This window comes from Acaromyces ingoldii (assembly GCF_003144295.1).
Source record: "Acaromyces ingoldii strain MCA 4198 unplaced genomic scaffold FA10scaffold_3, whole genome shotgun sequence".
Taxonomy (NCBI): domain Eukaryota; kingdom Fungi; phylum Basidiomycota; class Exobasidiomycetes; order Exobasidiales; family Cryptobasidiaceae; genus Acaromyces; species Acaromyces ingoldii.
Window position 1 is genome coordinate 2,215,432 of NW_020290249.1, and position 24,660 is coordinate 2,240,091.

Genomic DNA, 24,660 nt, shown 5'->3' on the forward strand with positions numbered 1-24,660 from the left:
TCACGACAAAGAAGAAAAACATCATGACGACGGCTCTTCATCGATACAAGTACCATACTGTACATATAGCATTGCTACCTTAAATTTATTCACACCGCCTTCTTGCTCCCTTGCTGCCCTTCCTTTAAGATCTGCTCGTCGATTTCGGCCAGCTGTCGCTGGATGTCTGCCTTCTTCTCTCGGAGGATCTTCTCGTATTCCTCGTCAGAGACCTTGCGGATGGGCGACAGGCTTGCAAGCGAGGACCAAGACCGCTTCCACCATGAATGCGCGGGCTCTGACGTCGGCTCGACGGGCTGTGGTGACTCGACTGTCGCAGAGGCTACCTCACCTTGTGGTGGTGATCCTGTTGTAGCGTCACTCCCATTCACGGGAAGTGCCACATCCAGGGCGGTCGACTTGGCCCTCTCGCGCGCAGCGAGGTAGTTGAAGCGTTGGATCCTCGCTTCGTTTCCCACGACTTGCAGCGCCGTGCACAGCAGACCAAATGTCGTGATGCCTGGAACGAATTTCTTGGGGCCACGAAAGTACCAAGCCAGACTGCCTCCGACCAGAGAGGCAGACACAGCCGTAGACGCCAGCTTATGGGTCCGATCAATTGTGACGCTCGTCTGATTCGGCTCGAGGATGGGCGAGATGGCATACTCTCGGAGGGCTGAGTGAGGTTGTTTTCAGGTATTAGAGGGGCTTTGAGGTGATAGAATGAGATCGCAAAGAGAACTGACCGAAAAAGGGAAAGGCGAAGACGAAACAGTTGGCACCGCCCTGGGCCGCGAGCAAGGTGGCGGGTTGCGCTCTTATGACCCCATAAATGCTTCCGAAGATGCCGCCGGCCAGCGCTTCGCTTTGGTGTGAGCCACTTTGCTTTGGAGCTCACGAGAACAAGCTGCTGGGAACTCACAGGTTGCCAAGGAACCCTTGACGACTCGGAGAGCCGCTTCCTCGCTCACCGTCACCGGAGCTTCGCCGTTGCTCATCGGTCCGATCTTCTCTCTTTCTGCGTGGCTCCCAATATTCAGGACGTGTCGGAAGTTCAGCCTTCCCCAAAGCCAAAGCCACGCTGCAGCAAGTTTATTGCGTGCTTTCATTTTTTTTTTCTTCTCTCGCTGCCCCGTCTTCTCAAATTCCCTGCATCGGATTTGTCATTGGACCGTCTTCGCCCGGATCTTCCTCCTCCTTCCTTCCCCTTCGTAACCCCTCCTCCTCCGCGTTCTGCTGGGTCGAAAAGCACCGCTTGACGATGGCCGCAGTTACGGCGCAATCCAATTTCCTGGCGTCGGCAGCCGTCTTCGCAGGCGGTCTCGCCGTGGGCATCGGTGGCGCTGTTGCCCTCTCCAGGGCCGCATTCTCGCCCGCCACAAAAGTCCAGCGCTCGACGCGCAACAAGGTCAAGAAGGCTGTGTCGCTCCCTTCCGAGGCAGAAGCTCAGGAACAAGCCGACGACGACGACATTCCAGCCTCAGAACAGCTCGATGATGTCGACGAAAAGGGAGCGGGACCACGTCCCGTCGACGGAAGCAAGGGCCCCGTCAAGCCTCTGATCAAGTCGTCGGTCAAAAAGGCCGCCAAGTCGACTTCGCTCGTTGGTGGCACCGATGTCCCAGAGCCTGCAGCCCAGAACCGCGCCAAGCATGTCGACACGCGCATGGACCTCACGGGTCCCGTGCCCGCCCACGGCGACAATGTCGCAAACGACGAATCGCTGATCAAGCGCCCGCCCGTCTGGCTCACTGGTGTGCCAGAGCGAAACGTCCTGAGCACTTCGACGGGCGTCATCGACAAGGTCACTTACCAGTCCAGCACGGCAGTCTTTGTCTACGAGAGCGCCACCAACGCAGGCTTCGGCGCGTGGTCCGAAAGGGAAGCCGCTGACGCCAAGCGCAGGGGCTTCGTCCAGGGCCGTCCTCGCGTCTTCAGCATGCAGACGAGGACGGGCGCTGGCGCTGCCATTGCTGGCTATCTCTCGGAGAAGGGAACTTCCTCAGCATCGACTGCGCTCTCGCCTTACAAGAACGTTGTCAGCGCCTTGACCAATGCCCAAGGCTTCCTGGCTATGGCTCCTGCGATCGGAGCCATTGCTCCCAACGACGATGGTCGTCTTGTTCTCCAGGTTTCGGGTGCCGCTCAGGTCACTGACGATGCCACGGAGTCTTTGAGTGTCATCAACGACTACGCCGCCATTCTCTCGGCCACCTCGACGCTCGCTAGCCTCAACGAAGACTTCACCGTCGTTCTCTCTGCCGACCGCGAGGAGTCAACGGAGGTGGCCGCGGCCTGCTACGCTCCTGGCGCAAAGGGAAACGTCGCTCACGTCTTTGACGGCGCCTTTGCTGGCCGCCAGATTGCTCGCCTCGAGACGCCTGCCGTTGTGCCTGCCAACTCGATCGTGGATGCTTCGCCCGCGCGCACCGTCACTGAGGCCCTCCACGCCAAGGGCTTCACCAGCTTTGTCTACGAAGGCCCCAAGTCTCCCAAGACGCTGATCGTCGTGCCTAACGGATCTCACTTCACCGCAGCCAAGGCTGTCATGCTTGCGAGCCAGTTTGACGCCAGCAAGTTCGGTGACTCAGTTGGCATCCTCGCTGTGCGCATCCTTCGTCCTTGGAGCAACGAAGAGTTCGCCAAGCAGATTCCCCAGTCGGTGGAGCACATTCACGTCGTCGACGAGGTACGCTCCGCGCCCGGCGCGGCTCGCGTCCTGTTCGAAGACGTTCAGGCAAGCCTCTCTGGCAAGCAGACGCCTACTGTTCAAGCCCTCTCCTTCCAAGCGGGTCAGGCGCTGAGTGGCGCTGAATGGTACGGCCTGCTGGAAAGCGCTGCTTCCACCAGCCAGCTCAACTTGGAAACAATCATTGAGGGCGTTCAGAACAAGCCCTCGCCTTCGCTTACGCTGACTAGCAAGCTGGCCTCCTTCTTCGACTCCGACTCGTCGGCTACTGCGCAGGTGGCCAACTTGGCTTCCCGCACCTTCCGAGAGAGGGCGACCAGTGGCCAGTGTGCCCGCCTTCTCTCGCGCTTCGACAATTTCGAAGCTGGTGGCGTGGTCCGCAGCGACGTTATCTTCGCCCCTGCCGGCGATGCACAGAAGGTCGAAGCAGTGCCACTGCCCCTCGCTGCTCAGTCGCAAGGTACCCACACTCTCGTCGTTGGTGATCCTGCTTCCATCTTGAAGGCGTACAACGTCTTTGACTCGTTGGCCCCCGGTGGAACCGTCATCGTCAACTCGCCGGGCTGGGATGGTGCAGAGTTCGGCGCCAAGTTGCGTGCTGAAGACAGGCGTCTTCTTGCCGAGCGCAACGCCCGCATCTACCTCGTTGATGCCAATGCCGTCGTCGAGAGGCTGCACGATGCCACTGCAAAGGCTCTGGGAGGCAAGCAGAAGGTCAACAACCAGCTTCCCAAGGAAGCAGCCTCCGGTGTTCTCGTCGCCATCTTCCTCAGGCAGCACTTCAATGTGGGCGCTCCTGTCATCAAGGGCCTCTTGCAGCGTGTCCTCGGCACCGCTCCTCTGGGTGTTGGTGGTGTCTCGGGCCTCGTTGACGAGGCTGAGCGCGGCACGCAGCTCGTCGCGTTCGCCAAGGCCGACTGGGCCAAAGCCGAACCCGTTTCTGAAGTCGAAGTCAACGCCCCTTCGCGCCCTACTGCGTTCCGCTACAACGGCTTTGGGCCAAGCGTCGACGCGGCCGCGGTCGGTCTGGAGCCTGCCCCTGTGCGCTCGACCTGGGCTCTGCCCGCGTGGGAGCTCATGTTCCGAGAAGCCTACCACCTCGATGACGCCTCCCTGCGGCCGGACCTCCCCGAGGAGAACTGGGTGCTCAAGGTGACGGAGAACCGCCGATTGACGCCAGTGGATTACGAGCGTAATGTCTTCCATCTCGAGTTCTCGACGAAGGGCACCAACCTCAAGTACGAGGTTGGCGAGGCACTGGGCATCCATGGCCACAACGATGCGCAAGAGGTCCGTGACTTTATCGCCTGGAGCGGCTACGACGCCGATGAGATCGTCAGTGTGCCCTCGCTGCAAGACCCGAGCCGGTACGAGTCCAGGACAGTCTTCCAGCTCCTCCAACAGCGTCTGGACATTTTCGGCAAGCCGCCCAAGCGCTTCTATGAGGCTCTTTCCAAGCTCGCTACAAACAAGGACGAGGCCAAGTGGTTGCGCTTCATCTCGTCGGCAGAGGGCCAGTCCACCTTCAAGAAGCTCGCAGAAGTCGAGACGGTCACGTACGCCGATGTGCTCAGGATGTTCCCGTCGGCCCGCCTGCCTCTCGACCACCTCATGAGCGAGGTGGAAGCGATTAAGCCTCGCCACTACTCTATTGCGAGTGCACAGTCGTTTGTCGGTGACGTCGTCCACCTACTCATCGTCACGGTCGACTGGCGTACCCCCTCGGGCTCGCCCCGCTACGGCCAGTGCACGCGTTACCTTGCCAACCTCGCCGTCGGCGACAGTGTCACCGTTTCGCTCAAGCCGTCTGTCATGAAGCTGCCTCCCCACACGACGCAGCCCATCATCATGAGCGGTCTCGGCACGGGAGCCGCGCCGTTCCGTGCCTACATCCAGGCTCGCGCTGTCCAGAAGCGCGAAGGCAAGAACGTCGGTCCCCTGATCTACATCTTTGGATCCCGCCACAAGTCCAAGGAGTACCTCTACGGCGAGGAGCTCGAGGCCTACGAGGCCGACGGCCTCGTCAAGGTCCTCACCGCTTTCAGTCGTGACCAGAAGGACAAGATCTACATCCAGCACCGCATCGAGCAGAACCAGCAGGAGATTCTCGACTTGCTGATGCCGTCCGACAAGGCCGACGAGGTCCAGGGCATGTTTACGCTCTGTGGACCGACAGACCCGCTGCCGGACGTGCAGGAGGCTCTCATCAAGGGCTACATTAACAAGACGGGCAAGACGCACGAGGATGGCGAGGCCTGGCTCGAAGAGCTCAAGGAGAAGGAAATGGCCGTCTACGAGGTCTACTAGATTGCATGCCTGTCTGCTACACTTTGTCCTTTTGCCAAAATTAGATGTAGAGCTTCGAGATCTGTCATTAGGTCTGCAGATTGTCAGAGATGGGTCAATTCGCTTCTTTGATCTGATTGAGAGCTGAGCTGGTCGGATGAGTAGGTAGTACACATGAGGCTTGATGAGAGAGAGAGACTGAGAACGAGAGATGAAAAGAGAAGAATGCGATGCGAGGGATGGGTAAGGGTGAAGCTTGATCGATGATGGTGGAAAGGTCCCGGAGTTGTGAAAGAGACATGGGTCGGAAAAAGGTTGCTTGCAGGATGGTAAAAGACGGAAAAAGGTATCGCAAGAGATGGTTGTTGATTGACTTGTAGAAGACTGGGTCCTTCAGAAGGCCCGTCCGTAGTTGCCTGGAGCTGAATCGAGTGCCTGGTGTCGGTCGTCGCCCTTTTCTTCTTCCTGGAAATGATAAGTAATTGGATCTTGGCCCTGTGGAAGCGTTTCCTCTTCTTCGTCTTCATCGAGGTCATCGCCGCTAGGGCTGTCGGCCATCGTAGTTGCCGTCGTGAGGGCAACGCCGCCAACAGTGCCTCCTTCGCTAACGGCGGGCGTGGCGGTGGACGAGAGATACTCGGTCGCTGCACTGTAGGGGACTCCAGCAGATTGGAACTCTTGCTGTTGCTGGTCCTGTGCTTGAAGACAGCGGTGCAAGTCATTCCCGCCGCTGTAGCCTGCCCAGCGAGCTTCGTCAAGGTGATGAAGCTGGACCGTTGTGGGCGAAGGGGGTTTGGGGTCAAGGTGAGGCGCAAGGACCGACTGCCAGCCCAACATGATGCGCTCCTCTTCTTCTCTCACAGCAGCGGCCTCGTTGTCGTGGGTGCCGGAACTGAGCGAAAGGCTCGCGTCGTCTTCTGCATGACCGCTGCTGGCCTCCTCCTCTGCGGCAATGACGCTTTCGGCCCATGGAGCCAACGGACGCCTGACACGACCGAGGAGCTCGTCGATTCCGACAAAGTTGGCATCATCAAGCGCAAAGCGGCGGTGACGACGTGCGGTAACGTGCTCGTCAAAGTCGTCATACTTTGTGCGACAGTTTTCGCAGTAGCCCGGTCTCTTCTCCCGACGCAGCTCACGGCCGGCACTGGCGGTGCTGACGCTCCTTCGGATACCCGACAGACGGTTCTGATGCTCCGACATGCCGAGCATGCGACGTACGAGGGTTCCACGAGCCTGCTCCGCAGACAGAAGTCCACCGGCATTGTCCCCGCCGCGTGCAGCATCGGCAAAGCTCACTGGGCTTCGAGGCGACTGTGCGACTGATGAGGATAATGGCCTTCCGAGACCGATTCCAGTCGGTTGATACATCTTGCGGCCCATCTGAGCAACTTGCTTTCCATAGGTCATAGGTGGTCCACCTACGGCCGTCGAGGTCGTGCTGGCAATGTTAGAGGTGATGGAGACGCTATTGCCCGACGCCATTGGGTACGGAGAAGCGCCACGATGGACACTGTAGGCCCGACCGTCACCACTGGGGGCTGGCGAAACGCTGGTGCGGTCGCCTCGATTGCTGTATAGGTGATTGAGCGAGACAGAACGTCGGAGCGTCTCGTGGCGATTTGGGCGCATCTTCCTTTGGTAATCCTTGTCTAAGTCGAACCTCGTAAAGGGGCACCTGCCTTCTAGCTGCCCGTACAGAACCGGCCAAGGAGACTCATGATCCTCAGATACGGGCCTTGGAAATTCCTGGATCATGATAGGGCGATGCTCTGCGGTGGCGTCCTCGACCATGAGGAAGATTGCGTTCTTGGCAAAGTAGTGGTAGTCGGGTCGTGCCGCCGTGGGGTCACGGTCAAGCGTTCCCTGGAGTTTTTCCTTCTCGAGCATTTGCGATAGGTCGAGACGCTTAAGCGCAGTAGAGTCGAGCTCATCGCCCAAGAGTCCGCTGATGATCTGACGAAACTTGTCCTGGGTCCACACCTTGATGTTGAAGTTCTTGGCCTTCACGAGGATGTCATTTGACGACACGGGCGGTCCGCACTCCTCAAAAGGATTCCTATCCGAATGCAGAGGGACACTGCGCCATATTGCTTTTTAGTTCGGAATCATGCAGCAATCGTCTGAGGCAATAGACTCACCTGATGTTCTTGCGGCGCAGCGAGGGGAGGCGGCTAGCGCTTACGGATTTGGTAGAAGCGTTGTACGTGCTGGCCTGCGTCGCCGCAGCGGCCGTCGTCGTCGTCTGGGCAACAGTGATCTGCTTTCCCGTTGATCGACTGATGACATTGGAGGCGCGACTGACTTTTGAGGAATGAGGAATGGTCGTCGCAGCCGAAGCCGAAGCCGTAGAAGACCTCGATGGCTCAGAGGGAAGTGTGCCAATGGGGATCTTGCGGGTCGTGACAAGGTGAGTGACCTTGTTTGAAAAGAAAGGCTCGATCGTCTACGAATGGACCGCTGTCAGCTCTTGTCCACAGAAGTGCAGAGACTGCCATACGTACCCCGTCAAGCATCTCGATGCAGCGCATCACCTCCTGTCTGGTGGTGTCGTCGAATCCGTCGAGGTAGAAGCGAAAGCTGGGAAAGGCCTTGATGAACTTGCGCCTCCATTCGGCCGTCCTCTCGCGCTTCTGGCGCTCCAGGTGGCTCCTTTCGGCCTCGGTGATGCGTGACTGTTTGTCGATGCGCACCGTTGTCTGGCGCATGTGCTGCTGCGAAAGATGCTGAGAAAGCTGCGCTGTCACTCTGCTTGTAGGCTGTCTGCTCTTTGACTCTCGTTCGCGGTCAGTGTTTAGCGGCAGATGGGTGACGGAGGGCGGTGGGACAGAGCGCTGCGTGGAAAACTTGGCAGGAGGAGCTTGAACCTGCAGGTCGCTGATCCCCTGCGAGATGCCAAGACTGGTGCTCGTATGGGGCTCCTCTGCGCTGCTGTTTCCTTCGTTGCTCGACCTGCTCCTCTTCTTGGGGCTCTCCACCACCTCATCCTTGTCTTCTTGCACGACGTTGCGGCAGTGAACGTCCTCCAAGGGCACGCGTCGCTTTTTTGGCGTTGAGATGGTGTTTTCTTCATTGACCACCACCGCTGCTGCTACTGGTGCTGCTGTGGCTGCGACAAAGGGGGACCGGTGTGCCGCGGAAAGGGGTGAGGGATGATATGAGGAGTGCTTCGCTCCCGTTGACGCTGCGTTTGATGCAATTGATGTAGGAACAAGCGAGGAGGTCCTCGCAGCGGCAGGCGGGGGAGCGACTGGGGTGGCGCGAGAGTGATGGTAGGTAGGCGAATGCTTGTACGAAGACGAATTATCGGGCTTGATGGACCCGCCGCCTCCGCCGCTGCTATGCTGCGCTCCCAGGACATTCTTGACTCCTAGTGGCACCCTTGAACGAGGAGGCGGCGGCAGCGGTGGGGGTTGCCCACCCACTCCGCCGCTCTCTTGTGTTGGCCCATGACTGGCTGCAGGCCGGTTCGTCGTCTGCGACGAGGACATGGTCGATTCCTTCTCTCCCTTGTCTCCCTGGGCCTTCTCCCCCCAGATCTAGCCCAGGAGAAGATGGTGTTTGGCCCCACAAGATGTCTGGTAAGGGAGAGTAAAGGGAAGAAGAAGAGCAAGGCGAGCGCCAGTGGTCCAAAGGAAATGAAATGAGTCGAAGGCAGGACTCTCGCTCGTCTCTTTTGTTTTTTGATTTCTCGATTCTCAAAAAGCAACGCGTGAGCGCGTGTCGTCACGTATCCACCCAATATCAAACACACATACGCATACACAACACACACCCTCACTATGCATGCCTAAAAACAGAGGTTGAAGAAGACAATGATGGAATTGAGGGTGGGAAAATGAGAGATGGTAGAGAGAGGGGAAGTGTCAATAAGATACACTCTACACTTTTTGCTGACCGGGAAGCGCATTGAATTGCGCTCTCCCTCGTCCGCGACCGCGCCCTCGTCCCCCGCCGGCGCCGCCGCCTCGCCTGCCTTCTCTCCGTCCACCGCCGCCTTCGCCTCGCTCGCCCCTCTCGCCGGAGCCGGCGCCGCCAGCACCACCGACCTTTGCATCCCCAAGCTTGGCGTCAAGCGCCCGCTCATTCTGCTCGAGCATGCTGTTGGCCTTCTCTGCCAGCGTCTGGGCCAGTTGCTGCACCTTGCTCAGCTCAACGCGGTGGAGGACCACGACGTTGTCGATCGGGTCCAGGCTCGCGACGAGCTCCTCGTTCCAAATCATGGCGCTAACCAATGACCGGACCTTGCTCGGCTCGAGGTCGAACGTCGAGCTCAGGTGGTCAATCGACACGCTACGGTAGTAGCAAGAGTAAGAGAAGAGGTAGGTCTTGAGCCCTTCCTCTTGAATCTTGACAGCCAACATCTCCTTGACCTGGTCGCTGTTGACCATGAGCTTCCAGATCTTGATCTCGTTGATCAGTCTCGTGCACTCCTTCCAATCGCCGTTCTGCAGCGCCTTGCTGGCCATCATGATGTGGTCCCTCGTGCTCTCAGGAGGTCCCGAGAACACCTGACGGTCGGTGAAGTCGAGCATCTTGCGGAAGTTTCGGCTGATGACTCGCCTCTTCAGCTCGGGGTCGTTGCCGGCATAGGCAATGTTGGGGATCTCGAGGAGCATCGACGAGGTCAGGTAGACACACTCGAGCAGCTCGAGGTTGATGTGCATGTGGAAAGGAAGCTGGCGCTGACGGTCCATCTTCTCCTGCTCCGGCGTCAGGTTGCTGTACTGGTTCTGGCGTTGGACACCCTGAGCCAGAAGCTCCTTGACGCGCGTCGAGGCAAAGATGTCCTGCAGTGCGGCCTGAGCCTCCTTGATGAGACCCAGTCGGAAGGCGCACACGCCCAGCTGGACCACAACGCGGTTGTACAGGATCTGCGTGGGCGCGTCGGCCATGGCGATGAGGTCCTGCAGGTGACTCATGAGGAACATGTCGCGCGCAATGTAGTAGTCGACGTGCAGAGCGTGGTGGTAAATGTGGCAGAGCATGGCCCTGCTACGAAGCCGCTCAGACGTCAGGCCGGGCGTCTTGTAGAGCAGGACACAGAGGGCGCGCACGAGCGCGGTGGGCCCCTTTGGCTGAGCCACCTCGGCAGGCGAGGGAGCGACAGTCGACGTGACCTTTTCTTGGGCCGAGGCACTGGCGGCCTCGAGGGCCTGGACGATGTTGTCCTGCTTGGCATAGACGTGCTCGATGCGGCGCATGACCGCCCGGCTCAGCTCGTCGGTCTGCTTCGTCTGCTCGTAGTACACCTGGGCTCGAATGATGGTCTGGTAGAGGAGCTTCTCGTCGCTCAGTCTCTCGACGTACTCGGGTGCGTGCGGGTCGATGTTCTGCAAGCTCTTTGTGAACTCGTCGTCGAGGCGCTCGATGAAGCTGATTGTGCTTCCGCGGACGGCAACGACATCGCCCTCTCCATTCTGGTTGGGCAGTCGGTCGATTTCATCGTCGTAGTCCTCCGTCTCCTCTCGCACCACATATGTTCGGTCGGCAACGAGAATGTCAATGAGCTGGTCCAGCTCCTTGCGCGCCGAGTTCCACATGTCCGACGACATGTATTGCCCAGCGGACTGGTTGTAGTCGTAGCGGGCCGCAACGAGGGCGAGGAGGACGCGAATCTTCTGGTACGTGGACGCGGCCACCTCGAGGAGCTTGGTGAGGATCTGAACCTGCTCGCTGCGGTCCGTGGCTTTGCGGCCGCGAGCCTCCATGACACTGGCCAGGCTCTTGAAAAGTCCCTCGCTCGTGTATGTAACTGCCTTGCCACCTCGTCCCACGGTCTGGAAGTCATCGTCGCCCTCACCAGGCTCTTCGTCGTCGAGAAGCGCCTCGGCCGGCTTCTTCTTCTTTGCCTGTGAGGCTGCGGAAGGCGCCGGGGCAGCAGCCGCGGCCGCAGCTGCCTCGAATGCCTCTGGGTTCTCTCGGAAGCGGGCGAGAGCGTCTTCGTTGTCCTTGGACACCTTCTTGAGCTTTTGCTTCATGCCATTCATGGCTTTTGCGTTGGGCGCCTTCATCTTCTTCGACGCGGTCTTTTCCTTCTGTGCCGATGTCGTCAAGAAATTCTCCAGGTTGTCGATGGCCTTGATGTACGATGTGGGGATTGCCTCCTGCATCGTCCTCTGTCGGTCGGCCAGACGGTTCAGGCTGTCGAATTCTGTAGGACCGTCGTTGATTAAGTGACTTTGCTCGTTCTAGACAGCACAGCTTATTGAAGCACCCACCCTTGGAGATAGCCACCCAGTCGTCGATCCGCTGGGCGTTCTCAATGTTCTTCACAACAGCCTCGATCTCATCTGCTCTCTTGTCCTTGGCGCTCTTGATGACCTTTTTGGTCTCTTCCTCGCTGTCACTGTCGTCGCTTGCACCTCTGAGGAAGCGGCTCTGCTTTTTGGGAGCCTCTTTTCCAGCACCGGCGCCCTCATCGTCGTCATCAGAGCCATCGTCGTCAGAGTCATCGTCTGACTGGTCTGAATCCTCGTCAGAGTCGGCATCCGAGTCGTCTGCCTTTTTCTTGCCCGCAGCTGCGGTCTTTTTGGTCTGCTGCTCCTCGTCCGAGTCGGACATCAGCTCCTCCTCGGACTCGGAGTCGGACTCTTCGGAGTCGGACACTTTGCGGAAGAACGACATGGCGGTGGGTGATTGGGGAGGGTGTGGTGAAAGACTCGCTTCCTTTCCTTCCCACTGCGCGCGCCTCGTTCTTCGTCGTCGCGACTGCAAAATTCTTCGTCCACGTGGAAAATCGACTATTACAACCAAGGGGTAAAGAAGGTTAGCGTTTGAATTTTGTATTCCTTTACCGAACGCCCTTGCTGTCGGCCGCAGCATCAACGGACAGCGTTGACGAGATGTACATGACCATCTAGCATCGCTCTTTGCGAGCGTTATCGGAGAGAAGTGTGCTGTGGTGGCTTGCTATGGCTACTGTGCGAATTCCGGAAGGCGTATCTTCTGCTAAGAATCCATCCACCTGAAGCCAAAAGATTGTCACCGTGGTGTTGATACAGAGATGATGGCAGTGACGCACAGCCGTGGCATCCATTCACCACTTTCTTTCTTTTTTCGGCTGCTTCTGTCATGATACAGGCTCTTTCTACATACTGATGTTTCTGCAGAAGTGAATGCAAGCTCTGGGAAGACTTGTACGCAAAGATCTGACCCAGATCAAAACCATTTGTGGTGATCAGCGGCCACATCGGCAACCTTTCGGGCCCAAAAAGGGATCCTACTCCATCCAATGTCTGTTTCAGCTGTCCATAATGCCTGTCTCCTCATGATCGGGCTCTTTGTATAGGAGATCAGGAGCGCCATCACCACCATCGATCAATCGTTGCTGGTGGCCCGTTGTGTCCACGTGGCGCGTCTCGGTTAGGCCCGGCCAAAGCCTGATCGCGAGAAGTTCGTCGTCGCTGTTTCTATAAACCCCTCCAAGTCTCCTCATCATGGCCGCCGCTCGCTTCGTACCTCAGGCGCTCCAGGTGCGTCGCTTGCTTTGTTGTGGGCACCGAATTGAGAAGCAGACCGTAGATGGCTGACATTTGAGACCATTCCCGACAGGCCACTCGCGGCTACGCTACGCAGGCGGGAGCTGTCAAGCCCCCTCTTATGCTCCACGGCTTGGCTGGTGCGTTGTCCATCCTTAATCTTTCCTTTCCTTTCCTTTCCTTTGTCTTGAAGACTGACACTGTCGCCTCTTGCGCTCTGCTTGTTTGCGCACACAGGCAAGTATGCCACGAGCGCCTTTGTCGCTGCCGCCTCGCGCGACGCCAAGACGCTCTCCCAGGTCGAGACGGACCTGAAGCAGCTCAAGTCGATCATTGCGCCCCCGCAGCAGACGCCCGAGTCGGTCAAGGCTCGCGACTTTCTCGCGAACCCAGTCATGACGCACGCCGAAAAGGCCGACGGGATCAAGAAGATGCTTGGCGGAAAGGAGGGCGAGATCACCCGGAACCTCTTTGCCGTCCTCGCCGACAACGGCCGGCTGGGCGACACGGAAAAGATCATCGACGGCTTCCTCGAGCTCATGAGCGCTCACCGTGGCGAGATTGAGGTCACAGTCACGAGCGCTGCCCCCCTCGACAAGTCGACTGCGTCGCGCCTCGAGTCGGCCATCAAGGGCTCGCAGTACGCATCCAAGGGCAAGAGTGTCAAGATCACCCAGAAGGTCAACCCGTCGATCCAGGGTGGCCTCATCGTCGACTTTGGCGACCGATCCGTTGATTTGAGCGTCTCGAGCCGCGTCAGCCGCCTCAACTCGCTCCTCCAGCAGGGCATCTAGACGTCGTGTCACACACGTAATGAGACCAGGCCCGTCGTGCGGAATGCGATAAAAGATTGAAAGAGAAGCCCATGAATGAAGAAGAGAATGGGAAATAGAGAATGAAGATGGAAAGATGGAAAGCATGGTTCATGACTAGATTATCAAGTTCTCGATGATGGGATATAGCTCTTTCGAGCCGCTAGGCTCTCTCTCGGCGGTCCAACGGTAATGCCGCCCGGCAAAGCAGACGTCCTCCTCCGAGGTGCGATGCCACTACCGCCACTGCTGGTGCTGATGTTGCTGTTCGTGCCAGCCGTCACTCTTCCTGAAGGCGCGCCCACATTGCCTCTGGTGAAGTTCTGCCTGGCCGCACCCGCCACGGCCGCCCTCGCGAGCAGATTCGACGACGGACCTTTGCTGGTGCTGCTGCCCTCGCCCGCTGCTGCTTTCCTCGTAGCCTTTTCTTGCAGTGTCGAGGCCAACGCAGGCGCAGAGACAGCAGCAGCAGCAGCAGCATTGCCATTCTTGGCCAGATTCGCAAGGTGCTTTTCCATCGCGCGGGGAATCTCGCGCGTCACCTTTTTCAGAAAGGGCGACGGCAGGTCCTCGTCGTCGAGGTCGTACACGGCCGGCGGGGGCGGCATTTGCGCTGGGACAGACGCTGACGCATCGACGCTTGCTACTGCTCGAGCCTGTAGTGCGTCCGCGCTCGTCGCAGGGGCCGTTGCTCGCGTCATCAATGCAGGTCTGGATGCAGCCGCAGCAGCCGAAGAGAGTCTTGAGATGGGAATGGGTGACGACTTTGACTCGAGCGCAGGCGCAGATGCCACATTATGGTTCTCCTTGTCTTCCATCATCTGCGAGGCGTCGCGCATGGTCATGTCCTGGTCTTCAGATGACGACGCTTGCGTCTGCTGGATCCATGCGCGCATCGCAGGCGAGACCTGCGACACTCGTGCGCTCCTCCTGGCCGACGGTCTCACACTGGTCGTCTCCGAGTCATGGCTGCTGCTCTGGCTGTTTTGCCTGCGCGCCATCGTCGAAGTCGCTGAACTAGCTGCGGGTCGTGAGCTGGCCTTTACGGAGCTCGAGCTGATCGATGTCGACGGTGAGTCCTCGCGGCTGTTCTCTGCCACAGCCACGTTGGACACCTCGACATTGACGTCGTCGCTCGTTGAGCCGGTACTTGATGCAGAACCCGAGCCCGAGCCAAACTCGCCGTCTTCGACCCATTCATCGCCACCGTTGCTCTCCTCACGCTGCCTTGACACTCCGCCAAGCAGCGGCCGGACCCCGTAGCGGCTGCGGTCGCGCGTAGATCGAGGCGTGCCGTGCGACCGGACATGGACGACCTCGACGACGTGACTAGCGCCGTTGCCTGCCTCGCTGGAGATGGCCGGAGATGAACGAAGACGGGGAATGCCTCCCGATGACACTCTTCGGTTGCCTGGGCGTAGCGCAGGCCGGGTCGGCGCCGGCTCTTGGTGCGTGCTTGCTGGAGCACCACGGTGGTGGTTTGGCAAGGCTGCCGCCGAAGCTGTCTCCTGCTCCCAGGTCGTCATCTTCTGCTCCCTCTCCTCGACCCTCCGTTCTCTGTCTTCGAGCTCCGACTTTCTCCTCCGCCACTCGAGCTCACCGTGGCAGACAGCTGCCTCTCGCTCAGCCAGGATGCGCCGGCCCTCGTCGAGCTCCTCCCACTGCATGCGGAGCTTTTCCCTCTCCTCGGCCATGCGGCCGGACCAGGCAAGCAGCTCGAGGGCCTGGAGTGCATTGGCAATCTTGCCGTGCTGGAGCAGGTCCCGCGTCGTTGGCCGGTGCTTTGGATTGAGTTCAAGCATCGATCGGATCACGTCCCCCAGCTGGCCAGAGTAAGCCTTTGGCAGCCTGGGCACGTTGCCCAGCTTGATCTTGCGTGTCAGTTCCTGCTGATCGTTTGCATCAAATGGCGGTGCCAGAGCGCAGAGTTCGTAGGCGACGCATCCGAGTGCCCAGATGTCGGACTTGGCGTCGTAGGGAGCGCCCGTAGCTAGCTCGGGGCTCATGTAGTATGGCGTGCCCACGTACGTCCTCGCAAAGTCGAGGGCGGCCACCTCCTTGGACAGGCCAAAGTCGCCGATCTTGATAATGTTCTTTTGCCCATCCAGAAACACATTCTCCGGCTTCAGGTCCCGGTGCAGGATTGCGCTGTCCCGGCTCGTGTTGCTCCCCCGGTAGTGGCATTCATGCAGGGCGAGGACCATCTGGGCGAGGTAGGACCAGACGACGTCCTCGTCGAGCTGCGTGTTGGTCTTTTTGCACCGCTTGATTGTCGATCCTAGATCACCGCCCTCACAGTACTCCATGACGATGTAGAGGATGCCGTTCTCGTTGTCGATGCCCCGCTCCTCGTAGCGGACAATGTTGGTATGGTGCAGCGTGCGGAGGATGTTGACTTCTGCGCAGATCTGCCGCCGGTCGCGGTCGGTCATGCGCTCAAATTGGAGCTCCTTGCGAGCAAAGATGCGACCATCGCTGATCCGTCGCACCTTGCGAATCAGTCCAAAGGTGCCTGACCCAATGACGTCCAGCGCTTCGTCTTGGTGGAGGGTGGAACGAGCGGTGGCCGTCAGCTACAGCAGCCTTTGTAGGGTGCCCAAAGCAGAGACTTACAATCATTGATTGCATCCGTCCTTGCGGCCGTCTGCGATTTTCTCGCTGTCATCGTCGCTGTCTTCGCGCCAGAGGTAGTGGGATCGCCTCCTTGTTCGTGGCCGCTGATTGAAATCCACGGGAAGCCTGTCCAGGTGTTGGTTGACATTTAGTGCAGCTTAGAACTATCCTTCAACCAACACCTGCAGTGACCAGTTTGGCAAGTTTAAGTTGATCCGCGCGTCATTTTGTTATTTTTATTTTCGCCTTTGGACTTTCTAATCGGTTGTTGGAACGAAAGGACGAGCCTTCTGACTTTGGTCATCGATTTTGCAACTTTGGTCATCGGACCTCCACAGTGGGAAGAAGGGTCGGTAAGAGAGAAAAAGATGATGTCGCTCGACTCCACCTGGCCCACTCGTTCCCCACTACCACTACCAACTGCACCCCACACCAAACAACGCGACAAGCCATGGCCCCATCTGCAGGTGCGCATCTCCTCCTCCGAGCCTCGACGCGAGCGGCCTGCTCCTCGCTGCCAAGGCCGCAGCTCCTGGCTCCCCGCCCTCTGCTGCTGCTGCTCCCGCCGAGGCCTGCTGCTGACTCTCCCCGCTCCTTTTCCCGCTTTGCCTCTCCTCTCCGGTTGCCCTCTGATGCAGCTACCCAGAGCTTCAAGCTCAAGTGAGTAGTGTTACTTCAGCACTATAGCTCGGCTGGCTCGACACGGACGCTGACGCTGACGCTACGCTCCTTTCTTCCGTCCATCAGCCACACGATGCTCCGTGTCAAGGACCCCGAGGTGTCGCTCAAGTTCTACCAGGACGTCATGGGCATGTCCCTCATCGATGAGCACGACGGTGGCGACTTTAAGCTCTTCTTTTTGGCCTACGAGCACCAGAATGTGGCGCACCGCGCACAGCGCGAGGGCATCCTCGAGCTCACGTGGAACAAGGGCACCGAAAAGGACGACAAGTTTGCCTACCACAATGGCAACGACGAGCCGCAGGGCTTCGGCCACATTGCCGTCTCCGTCGACAACCTCGAGGAGTCGTGCAAGCGCTTCGAGGAGCTCGGCGTCCGTTTCAAGAAGAGGCCCCAGGACGGCAAGATGCGGTCCATTGCGTGAGTGACCATGTCCCTCACTATTGTCATCGTCATTCTGACACTTTGCTGGCCAGCTTCATCTATGACCCGGACAACTATTGGATCGAGATCATCCCCAACATGACGTCCAAGTGACTCTCCAACAAGATGTAGACGTAGCAGTCCGCCATCATTCCTGACTCTTTCTTCCGTATGGCGGTATCTTACCGGTAGTAGTAGCCAATAATGAGTAGGACCACGTGTTCTTGTTGAGTCTTAAATTTTTCGATTTTCTTGGAGTCCGGAATTTTTTTGAGCGACTTCCTTCAACGCGATCTTTGAACGGAGGAGGAAGCCAGTATGCCAAAGGATCAGGCCAAGCAGCAGCAGCCATCGCGCAAGGGCAAGGCGACATGGCGCAAGAACATCGACCTGGCGCCCGTCGAGGAACGTCTCGAGATCCAGCGGCAGGCTGAGTCGCTGGGACTGGCCGGTGGAGTTGGCCAGGCAGGCGATCTGTTCGTCGAAGATCGAAAGGGCGACGAGGCGCTCCTTGCGCGCCAACGCAAGAACCGCCGCGGGCTCAAGAGCCTCGAGGTGCTGAACCGAGACGCCGTCGGCGTCCCTGCCGTGCTGTCGCGCAAGGAAAAGGGAAGCCTGGGAGGAAAGACGCCCGAGGAGAGGTCGGGGATGAGCGCAAAGCAGATTGCCAAGCTTCGGCGCATGACGGGCAGGCAGACTGGACCCTTTGGCGCAGTTGTCGAGCAGAGTCAGGAGGACAAGGAGGAGCAACGGGCAAAGGCTGACATCAAGGTCGCCGAGTACGATGTGTGGGGAGCAGAGAGCCCAAGGGTGCATGTCAAGCCATTGAAGCACGACGTCGAGAAGAGACGGTTGCCAGACGTGCCGCTACCTCTCCCCGATCCGGGCCAGTCGTACAACCCGCCAGCAGAGGCACACGATGCGCTGCTTGAGAAGGCGATGAAGGTGGCAGAGGACGAGGAAAATGAGCGGCTCAAGCACCGGGAGTGGAAGAGGAAGTGGGACGCAGGGGGCGAGTATGCGAGGCAAGAAGAGGAAGAGGGCAAGAACGTCATGGGAATGAGGGTCGATGGGGAGGACGATGACGACAAGGAGCCAGATGACGAGCAGGCCGAGGTGGAGGCCTTGACGACGAGGAAGGAGCCGAAGCGAAAGACGAAGGCGCAGAGGGCAAGATCGCTAAAGCACAAGGAAGCTGTGAGTCTGCCCAAGCGGAAGGAGATGGTGAGGAAGCTGTGCTCACCTAGTTTGTAACAGGAGCGACAACGGCTCTTGCAGAAATCGATCAAGTCGACGCACCAAGCCATCCAGTCCTTGCCGTCACTCAAGAAGTCCCTGGCAAAGGCTGCCGAAGAGAAGCAGGAAGCTGCTCAACAAAGGCGCGAAGCAAAACTCAAGAGACTCGAAAGGCGTGTGGGCAGATTTGAGCTGCCGAAGGAGGAGCACGAGGTCCAATTGGGCGAGGAGCTGTCCGAAGGATTGCGTGGGCTCAAGCCAGAGGGCAACCTGATTCGGGACCGTATCCACCACTTTGCGAAGCGGGGCCTCGTCGAGCCACGGGCGCCAAGCACCAAGGAACCGAGGAGGGCGGCAACAAAGACGTACGAAACGCATGCATACAAGCGCTTCCATTGAGCAATTTCATCTCCTCTTTCACACAACAATTTTGTCACGCTTTCGGCCTGAATAGACTTGGTCACAGATGGCGCATCCTTCTCCTGAATCAGATGGCCGCAATGGGCACGCTCTGCTCCAAAGTCTCAGCCTCGACCTCTTCGTTTGATTCACTACATAGCGAGAGATAGTACATCGCTGAACTCTCGCCATTACTACAGTTCGCTAGCATACGTGGTCACATTTGGTCAATCATCGGGATCGATTCTTGCTGCCTCTCATCGCTCATTTTGCCGTCATTTTCGTCTTTGTCGTTTTTTTCCGTCTCCACCATCTTCATCCTGGGGGGTCCGCAGGTGCAGCGGGAAGTGCCACAATGTTCGCAGCTGATGTTGAATGGGGTATAGGGCGAGTCAAAGGTTTTGCTGGAAGGGTCGATCCAGAAAAGAACCTTGTCTTTGTTATCATTGTGGTCTTCATGTGACGAGCTGCCACGAACGTGAGGGACACTGCGTGGTGGAGTGCCACAGTGGCAAGGGTTGTGGCCGCACTTATCACACTTGGGGCGGTGTCGGTTCTGACGATGTTCGCCGTGCTCCTCGTTGTCGGGACCGGACATCAGCGTGGGGCTCTTAAAAAGTCGATCAGAGGTACTGGGCCCGGACATTTCTTCACCAGTCCTCTTCCTCTTTGGCTCGAGAGGCGGATGATAGAGAAGGACATTGCCACTTTCGTGACTAGCGACTCTGGCGTAACGGTGAGGATATTCGGGGTCGTCACTTCGCTCCTTGCCCAGGGTTTGTCCCGGGAGGGAGTGGGCCAGTTGGAAGGAGGCAAACCACAATACAGACATGCCGACCAGCGGCTTGAAAATATGTTGCCAAGCGAGCATCTCGACAAAAGTATGGGAGGAGGCTTGGTGGATGTGATGTGGTCCAGACGGGCGTCTCTGTGGACCGTGTGCTTTTATAAGCTGTGAGACAAGACGTCACTTGCTCGCTGTTGTCTCGTTCTGGCAGTATCGGTGCGAGTGATGACGTGCTCATACCTCCCCGAGCTTTGCGCGAAACGGCCCTTTCGCCGACAACATCAACAGCACTACAGTAGGAGGAAGAGAAGTCATTGTAACCTCAAAGAGGGCGTCATAATTAGATCGGAAGGAAAGGAGGAGATTTTACGCTACGGTGATGCGTGCACGACAAAGCAATTTGACAGAAGTAGCCCAACACAGCCCGCGACATCAACACATAAGCCCGCAACGCCCTCGTCAATGACAGACCTCGGGCAAGAGGAGCACACGACCGCGCAAGCCAGGACGAGTGCATGGCTGCGTATTTTCAGCCCCGCCCGGAGGCAGGCAGGGCTGGCGTTGAGTGTGGCTGGCGCGCGGCAAGTGCTGTGCATCACTGCCTCTTCAGGGTCGCTTCTCCTGAGCCTCTATTGTCTGACACAGACTCGTCTTCGTGTTTCAAGGCATGTGCAGCTTACGACAAGCAATCTGTTCGTCCATTTTTCATCAAGTCTGCTATGCTCTCAGACTCAAATACAGATTCCGCATCCATCTCACTGAGGGATGGCCAAAGAAGCAGGCTGCTCCAGAATCTCAACCTTGGAACCCTTCATTTGATTCACTACATATCTGAAATCTAGCCATCACAACATCTCGCTAGCATATGTGATATGTGATCACATCTGGGCACGCATCAGGATCGATGCTTGCTGCTTCTTATCGCGTCTTTAGCTGCTTTCATTCTTCATTCTCGTTGTCTACGTCGTCACCGCCATCTTTACCCTGAGTGGGTACGCATTTGCAGTAGGGAGTGCCACAAGCGTTGCAGCCATGAAGCTCGTCACCGCCATCCTGCGGTTGCTCGGTGGCGTTGCACTTGTATCCGTGGCAGCCTTTGTCGCGTTTCTGAAGCGAGTCATGCTTGATGCTGCCCTGGTCATTGCCCTTTCCGAAGCTATCGTTCGCAGGGTCGATGAGGAGGGTAGAGCTGTCTTTTAAGCTCTTGTAGCCTCCGTATGCCATAGAGCCACGGATAGGAAGACTATCAAGGATACAGACGCAGGGGTAAGACTTGCAAATTGGACACACGGAGTCGTCTCGCTGCGTCTGAACTTGTCCGTCCTGATTTGGTCGCCGGTTCCCGTCGGCCATCAAATTGCGAATCTTGATGAAATGGTCGTTGGCACCGGCCAGCATTTGGCCCTGATTAAAGTTCTTCTCCGGCTTGCGAAAGAGATGAGCGCGAGGGATCACGTCATGTTCGAGACCAATATCTTCAGCGTTACGGCGGCGAAGGTCGAGTTCGTCAATTTGCTCGTTGCCACGGGTCATTACGCGGAGAGGGTGGACAAGCTGGAAAAAGGCAAACGAGACCACAGACAAGCCGACCAGCGGCTGCAAGGAGAGTGACCAAGCGAGCATCTCGACAAGAGAGGAAGGGTAGCTGGACCGACTAATTTGGTGGATGTGGGTTGGCCCGAATTGGCATCAGCATGGAGACCGTGTGTTCTTATATCCTCTGAGTCAGGACCCCACTTGCTTGCGGTCCTTTCTCTTTCGGGCAGCATGGGCGAAAGTGATGACGTGCTCAGACATTGTCGAGCCTTGTGCGAGACGGCGCAGTCGCCGACAGCATTAATAACCCCACAGTAGGAGCAAGAGCGGGAGCGGCAGCACGCTTACGAGCACAAGCCACAAGAGGGTCCTGCTGATCTTGAAAATGGCGAAAACAAAGAAAGGGTGGTGAGGAAAGGAGGGCACCTTATGTCATTGAGGGAATTCCGGCCATTGCGGGACAATCTGAAAACAATTGTCCCTAACAAACACAGCCTGTATCGTCAACGACGAAAGTCCGCAGCCCCCTCGCCAACAGCAGACCTTGGACAAGAGGAGCGCACGACCGCACAAGCCAGGGCGAGTGCACGGCTGCGCATTTTCGAGCCCCGTCCGGAGGCAGGCACGGCTGACGTTGAGTATGATTAGCGCACGACAGGTGCTGTGCATGACCATCTCTCAGAGTCGCCTCTTCTGAGCCTGTGCTGTCCTACAGTTCCGTGTATCCTCGCGAAAAGCCCTCGTTGTGCCAACAATATTACTGTAGAAGGCATCTGTGGCGCTATGCGAAGCCAGCACCGCACATAAACAAGCACAATAAAAAGATGACCAACTCGCAGGGCTGAGATCACACACTCAAGAGGGATCAGGAAGGGCAAATATTCTTATTGCTAGCCCTCGGCCACCTTACTTCTTCTTCTTGCTGCTTTCCTTCTTGGCGGCCACTGCCTCTTTTCCCGAATCCTCCTTGAGACTGACAATCCTGTTCAGGATAATCTGCTCGCCCTCTTTGATGCCCCACGCCCCCTCGTGCTTCTCCTCCAGGCAGGACAAAACAGATTCTCTATCAAGCGCAAAGTAGGCGATGCGCATCCCTTGAAACCTCACGACCTCTTTGCCGACGAGCTGCTCTGCCTTTCTCTCTGGTGCTCCCTCTCCGCCCGAGCCACCAGCCTTGACCTCGGTAGCAACCTTCTCTGCCTCGGCCTTCGCCTTCTTTGTCCGCTCCTCTGCCTCCTTTCTGGCCTGTTCCACAGCCCGCTTTGCCACCTCCCAAAATCCGACCTCGACCATTGCGTTTGGGCACACCTCGAGCGAATTAGGATCGATGTGGTCCAAATAGTTGGTCTCTGCTGCAGGGTTCTCCGACGTGAAGAGTGGATGGAAGATGCGAGCCTCCTTGACCGGAACAGGTGAGTGGCTCGCTTCATGTTGAGCAACCCACTGGATATACGTCTTGGTCTTGCGAGCGGCATCGCCCTGCATTGACGGGTCCTCGTACCGAGCGTGGACAATCGAAGGCTCGCCATTGGCGCCCTGCTCGAAAGACGTACAGGTGATCGGATATGGAGCGTTGAGAAGGCCGACAGTCTTGCCAGGAGCCAGTCTGAAGTAGTCTGGCGAATCGACTGCCCTGAAGTCGGACGAGTCGATGAACAGCGTCTTGGCAAAGGGCATCTTCGTGTTGCCCATTGAGGGAATCTTGGGGTGAAGCGGTCGCTCGAGCTCCAAACAAAAGTCGTCAGCGACGTTATCGAGGACAACCTTGATTGGCTTGAGGAGCATCATCAGGCGCGGCGTCGACGTCTCGAGATACTGCCGGACGACCTGGTCCAGCTTCTGGCTCTGAATCGTCGAGATGGCGTTGGTGACGCCCAGCTGGTTGACAAAGGACAAGATAGCACCCGGCGGCACGCCTCGTCTCCGCTGAGCGAGGAGGGTAAAGAGCCGCGGGTCATCCCAGTCCTTGACATGGCCTTCGCTGACAAGCTTGAGGATTTTCCGCTTCGAAGTGATAGTCCCTTCGAGGTTCAAGCGTCCAAATTCGTACTGCCTGGGCTTGTATACTTCGAGAGCATCGCAGAGCCATTCGTACGACTCTCGGCTGAGAATGAACTCGGTCGTGCAGAGCGAGTGCGAGATGTTCTCAAAGGAATCGACCAGGCAGTGGGTAAAGTCATAGGTTGGGTAGATGCACCACTGCTTGCCAGTTCGGTGATGTGGCGCGTCGAGAACTCGGTATGCAATGAGGTCCCACATCTGCGGGTTGCCGCTGCCCTCGAGATCCTGCTTCATCCTCAGCGTCACCTTGCCCGGGGGGTATTTGCCGGCCTTCATATCCTCGAAATCCTTCAGAGACTCCTCAATCGGCCTATCGCGATACTTGTTTCCCTTTCGCGGGCCGCGCTCCTTTCCTCCTCGCCCCTCAAAGATCTCTTCGGCTGTCGAGTGGTCGACGTAAGCCTTTCCGCGCTTGATCAGCTCGACAGCCAGCTCGTAGAGCTGCTGGAAGTAGTCGCTCGAATATGTGATCTTGAACGGCTCAAAGCCCAGCCATCGCACCATCTCGAGGATGCTCTCAAAGTACTGAGCCTCTTCTGCCGATGGATTTGTGTCGTCGTAGCGGAGGTAGCACACGCCGCCATGGTAGCGCGCGTAACCGAAGTCGACGGCGATGGCTTTGGAGTGGCCGATGTGAAGGAAGCCATTGGGCTCTGGGGGGAACCGAGTCACTACTCTTCCTCCTGTTGCAGAAAGATGCGCCGCCTTGAGCTCCGGCTTGCTTTGAGGGTTCTCGCCAGGTTTGTGAAGCCGCGAGAGGAAGCTGCCCTTGAACATAGCGTCTGGATCCGCCTCTGCTGGTGCCGCTTCCGGCTTCGCCTCCTTTGCTTTTGCCTCCTTGGCCTTGGCTTCCTTGGCCTTTGCTGCGGGGGCAGCGGCTTTGCTCTTGGGGCCGAACTTGGCCTCGAGCCCTTGTTCGACGGCGTTTTTTACGTCGAGCGAGCTGGCCCACCGTAATCTTGGATCGGCCTTGGCTTTGCCCATAAGCGTCGCAAGGGAGGTCCAGCCCTCTATTGATGCATCTTTTTCCAGGTGTTCGTCGACCACCGCCCGAGCTTGCTCTGGCGTCACCACAGCCCCTGCATCCGGACATTTCTCGTCAGCTCCAATGACTTTGTGAATGTCGCTTGTTTGATCAGTTGGTAGAATTGATGCCATAGGGCTGAGAAGCCACGGCTCTAATACATGCTTTTATTTTGATTGTCACATCATGTGGATCGCGACCAGAAGCTGATGACTCACCCACACCACACGCCTCATCGAATTGGGTCTTGTCGATGTTGTCATGACCAGCAACGAACTTGCAAGCGATCGTAACGCGGTCGGCAGAGTGCAGGCTCCCGTCTACTATCCGCTCAACGACATAGGCACGCTTCTCAAGACTCAGGTCGTTCGGCGCGCTGGCGGCGACAGCAGCGACGAGCGACCCCTGCTTGGCGTCGAGGCTCTTGGAAGCCAGGCCGCACCTTTCTATGAGGGCCGAGAGGTTGTTGGCAGTCTTGGCATTGCGAAGCGTCTCATTCGCCTTTTGCCCCGTGAATGAGATGGACTCAAACTGGGCCAGCAGCCGAGCCACTTCGGGATCCGAAGTGTCGACCTTTGGCGGCATGCTTGTTTTTGGCGTTCTTCTGAGATAAAGACCAAGAAAAAATAGATTCCAACCCAAGGGAGGTGTGT

The 24,660-nt window shown here is 57.8% G+C and overlaps 11 protein-coding genes across 11 annotated transcripts; 4 read left to right on the top strand and 7 right to left on the bottom strand.

Annotated features, from left to right (window-relative positions):
• Positions 1-20: 20 nt before the first annotated feature.
• FA10DRAFT_301909 (hypothetical protein) lies at positions 21-977 on the bottom strand (the record flags this gene model as incomplete). The annotated part of the gene is made up of 3 exons (XM_025525042.1): positions 21-655; positions 726-839; positions 902-977. The coding sequence occupies 3 exons, from the start codon at positions 975-977 to the stop codon at positions 90-92; spliced, it is 756 nt and encodes a 251-aa protein (XP_025377894.1). The 3' UTR covers positions 21-89.
• A 141-nt stretch (positions 978-1,118) lies between these two features.
• FA10DRAFT_267144 (hypothetical protein) lies at positions 1,119-5,308 on the top strand. The gene has a single exon (XM_025521791.1). The coding sequence runs from the start codon at positions 1,241-1,243 to the stop codon at positions 4,973-4,975; it is 3,735 nt and encodes a 1,244-aa protein (XP_025377895.1). The 5' UTR covers positions 1,119-1,240; the 3' UTR covers positions 4,976-5,308.
• On the bottom strand, positions 5,162-8,600 carry FA10DRAFT_121524 (hypothetical protein). Its single transcript, XM_025517923.1, has 3 exons — positions 7,459-8,600; positions 7,096-7,400; positions 5,162-7,034 (listed from the first exon to the last, which is right to left on the bottom strand). The coding sequence occupies exons 1-3, from the start codon at positions 8,443-8,445 to the stop codon at positions 5,348-5,350; spliced, it is 2,979 nt and encodes a 992-aa protein (XP_025377896.1). The 5' UTR covers positions 8,446-8,600; the 3' UTR covers positions 5,162-5,347.
• Positions 8,601-8,651: 51 nt separating this feature from the next.
• Positions 8,652-11,627, bottom strand: FA10DRAFT_267145 (hypothetical protein). The gene is made up of 2 exons (XM_025521792.1): positions 11,176-11,627; positions 8,652-11,108 (listed from the first exon to the last, which is right to left on the bottom strand). The coding sequence occupies exons 1-2, from the start codon at positions 11,579-11,581 to the stop codon at positions 8,836-8,838; spliced, it is 2,679 nt and encodes an 892-aa protein (XP_025377897.1). The 5' UTR covers positions 11,582-11,627; the 3' UTR covers positions 8,652-8,835.
• A 766-nt stretch (positions 11,628-12,393) lies between these two features.
• On the top strand, positions 12,394-13,371 carry FA10DRAFT_279757 (putative ATP5-F1F0-ATPase complex, OSCP subunit; the record flags this gene model as incomplete). The annotated part of the gene is made up of 3 exons (XM_025523564.1): positions 12,394-12,429; positions 12,509-12,575; positions 12,673-13,371. The coding sequence occupies 3 exons, from the start codon at positions 12,394-12,396 to the stop codon at positions 13,227-13,229; spliced, it is 660 nt and encodes a 219-aa protein (XP_025377898.1). The 3' UTR covers positions 13,230-13,371.
• Positions 13,372-13,890: 519 nt separating this feature from the next.
• On the bottom strand, positions 13,891-15,912 carry FA10DRAFT_260484 (kinase-like protein; the record flags this gene model as incomplete). The annotated part of the gene is made up of 3 exons (XM_025520023.1): positions 13,891-13,938; positions 14,042-15,786; positions 15,861-15,912. The coding sequence occupies 3 exons, from the start codon at positions 15,910-15,912 to the stop codon at positions 13,891-13,893; spliced, it is 1,845 nt and encodes a 614-aa protein (XP_025377899.1).
• A 347-nt stretch (positions 15,913-16,259) lies between these two features.
• Positions 16,260-17,176, top strand: FA10DRAFT_267148 (putative glyoxylase I). The gene is made up of 4 exons (XM_025521793.1): positions 16,260-16,327; positions 16,499-16,520; positions 16,608-16,961; positions 17,018-17,176. The coding sequence occupies exons 1-4, from the start codon at positions 16,312-16,314 to the stop codon at positions 17,076-17,078; spliced, it is 453 nt and encodes a 150-aa protein (XP_025377900.1). The 5' UTR covers positions 16,260-16,311; the 3' UTR covers positions 17,079-17,176.
• Positions 17,177-17,251: 75 nt separating this feature from the next.
• FA10DRAFT_301915 (P60-like protein) lies at positions 17,252-18,694 on the top strand. Its single transcript, XM_025525043.1, has 2 exons — positions 17,252-18,161; positions 18,222-18,694. Exons 1-2 carry the CDS (start codon positions 17,283-17,285, stop codon positions 18,597-18,599), a joined length of 1,257 nt encoding a protein of 418 aa, XP_025377901.1. The 5' UTR covers positions 17,252-17,282; the 3' UTR covers positions 18,600-18,694.
• Positions 18,695-18,816: 122 nt separating this feature from the next.
• On the bottom strand, positions 18,817-19,431 carry FA10DRAFT_260486 (hypothetical protein; the record flags this gene model as incomplete). Its single annotated transcript, XM_025520024.1, has 1 exon — positions 18,817-19,431. The coding sequence occupies one exon, from the start codon at positions 19,429-19,431 to the stop codon at positions 18,817-18,819; it is 615 nt and encodes a 204-aa protein (XP_025377902.1).
• Positions 19,432-20,325: 894 nt separating this feature from the next.
• On the bottom strand, positions 20,326-21,009 carry FA10DRAFT_260487 (hypothetical protein; the record flags this gene model as incomplete). Its single annotated transcript, XM_025520025.1, has 1 exon — positions 20,326-21,009. The coding sequence occupies one exon, from the start codon at positions 21,007-21,009 to the stop codon at positions 20,326-20,328; it is 684 nt and encodes a 227-aa protein (XP_025377903.1).
• Positions 21,010-21,797: 788 nt separating this feature from the next.
• Positions 21,798-24,601, bottom strand: FA10DRAFT_267150 (glutaminyl-tRNA synthetase). Its single transcript, XM_025521794.1, has 2 exons — positions 24,226-24,601; positions 21,798-24,062 (listed from the first exon to the last, which is right to left on the bottom strand). Exons 1-2 carry the CDS (start codon positions 24,590-24,592, stop codon positions 21,829-21,831), a joined length of 2,601 nt encoding a protein of 866 aa, XP_025377904.1. The 5' UTR covers positions 24,593-24,601; the 3' UTR covers positions 21,798-21,828.
• Positions 24,602-24,660: the final 59 nt, after the last annotated feature.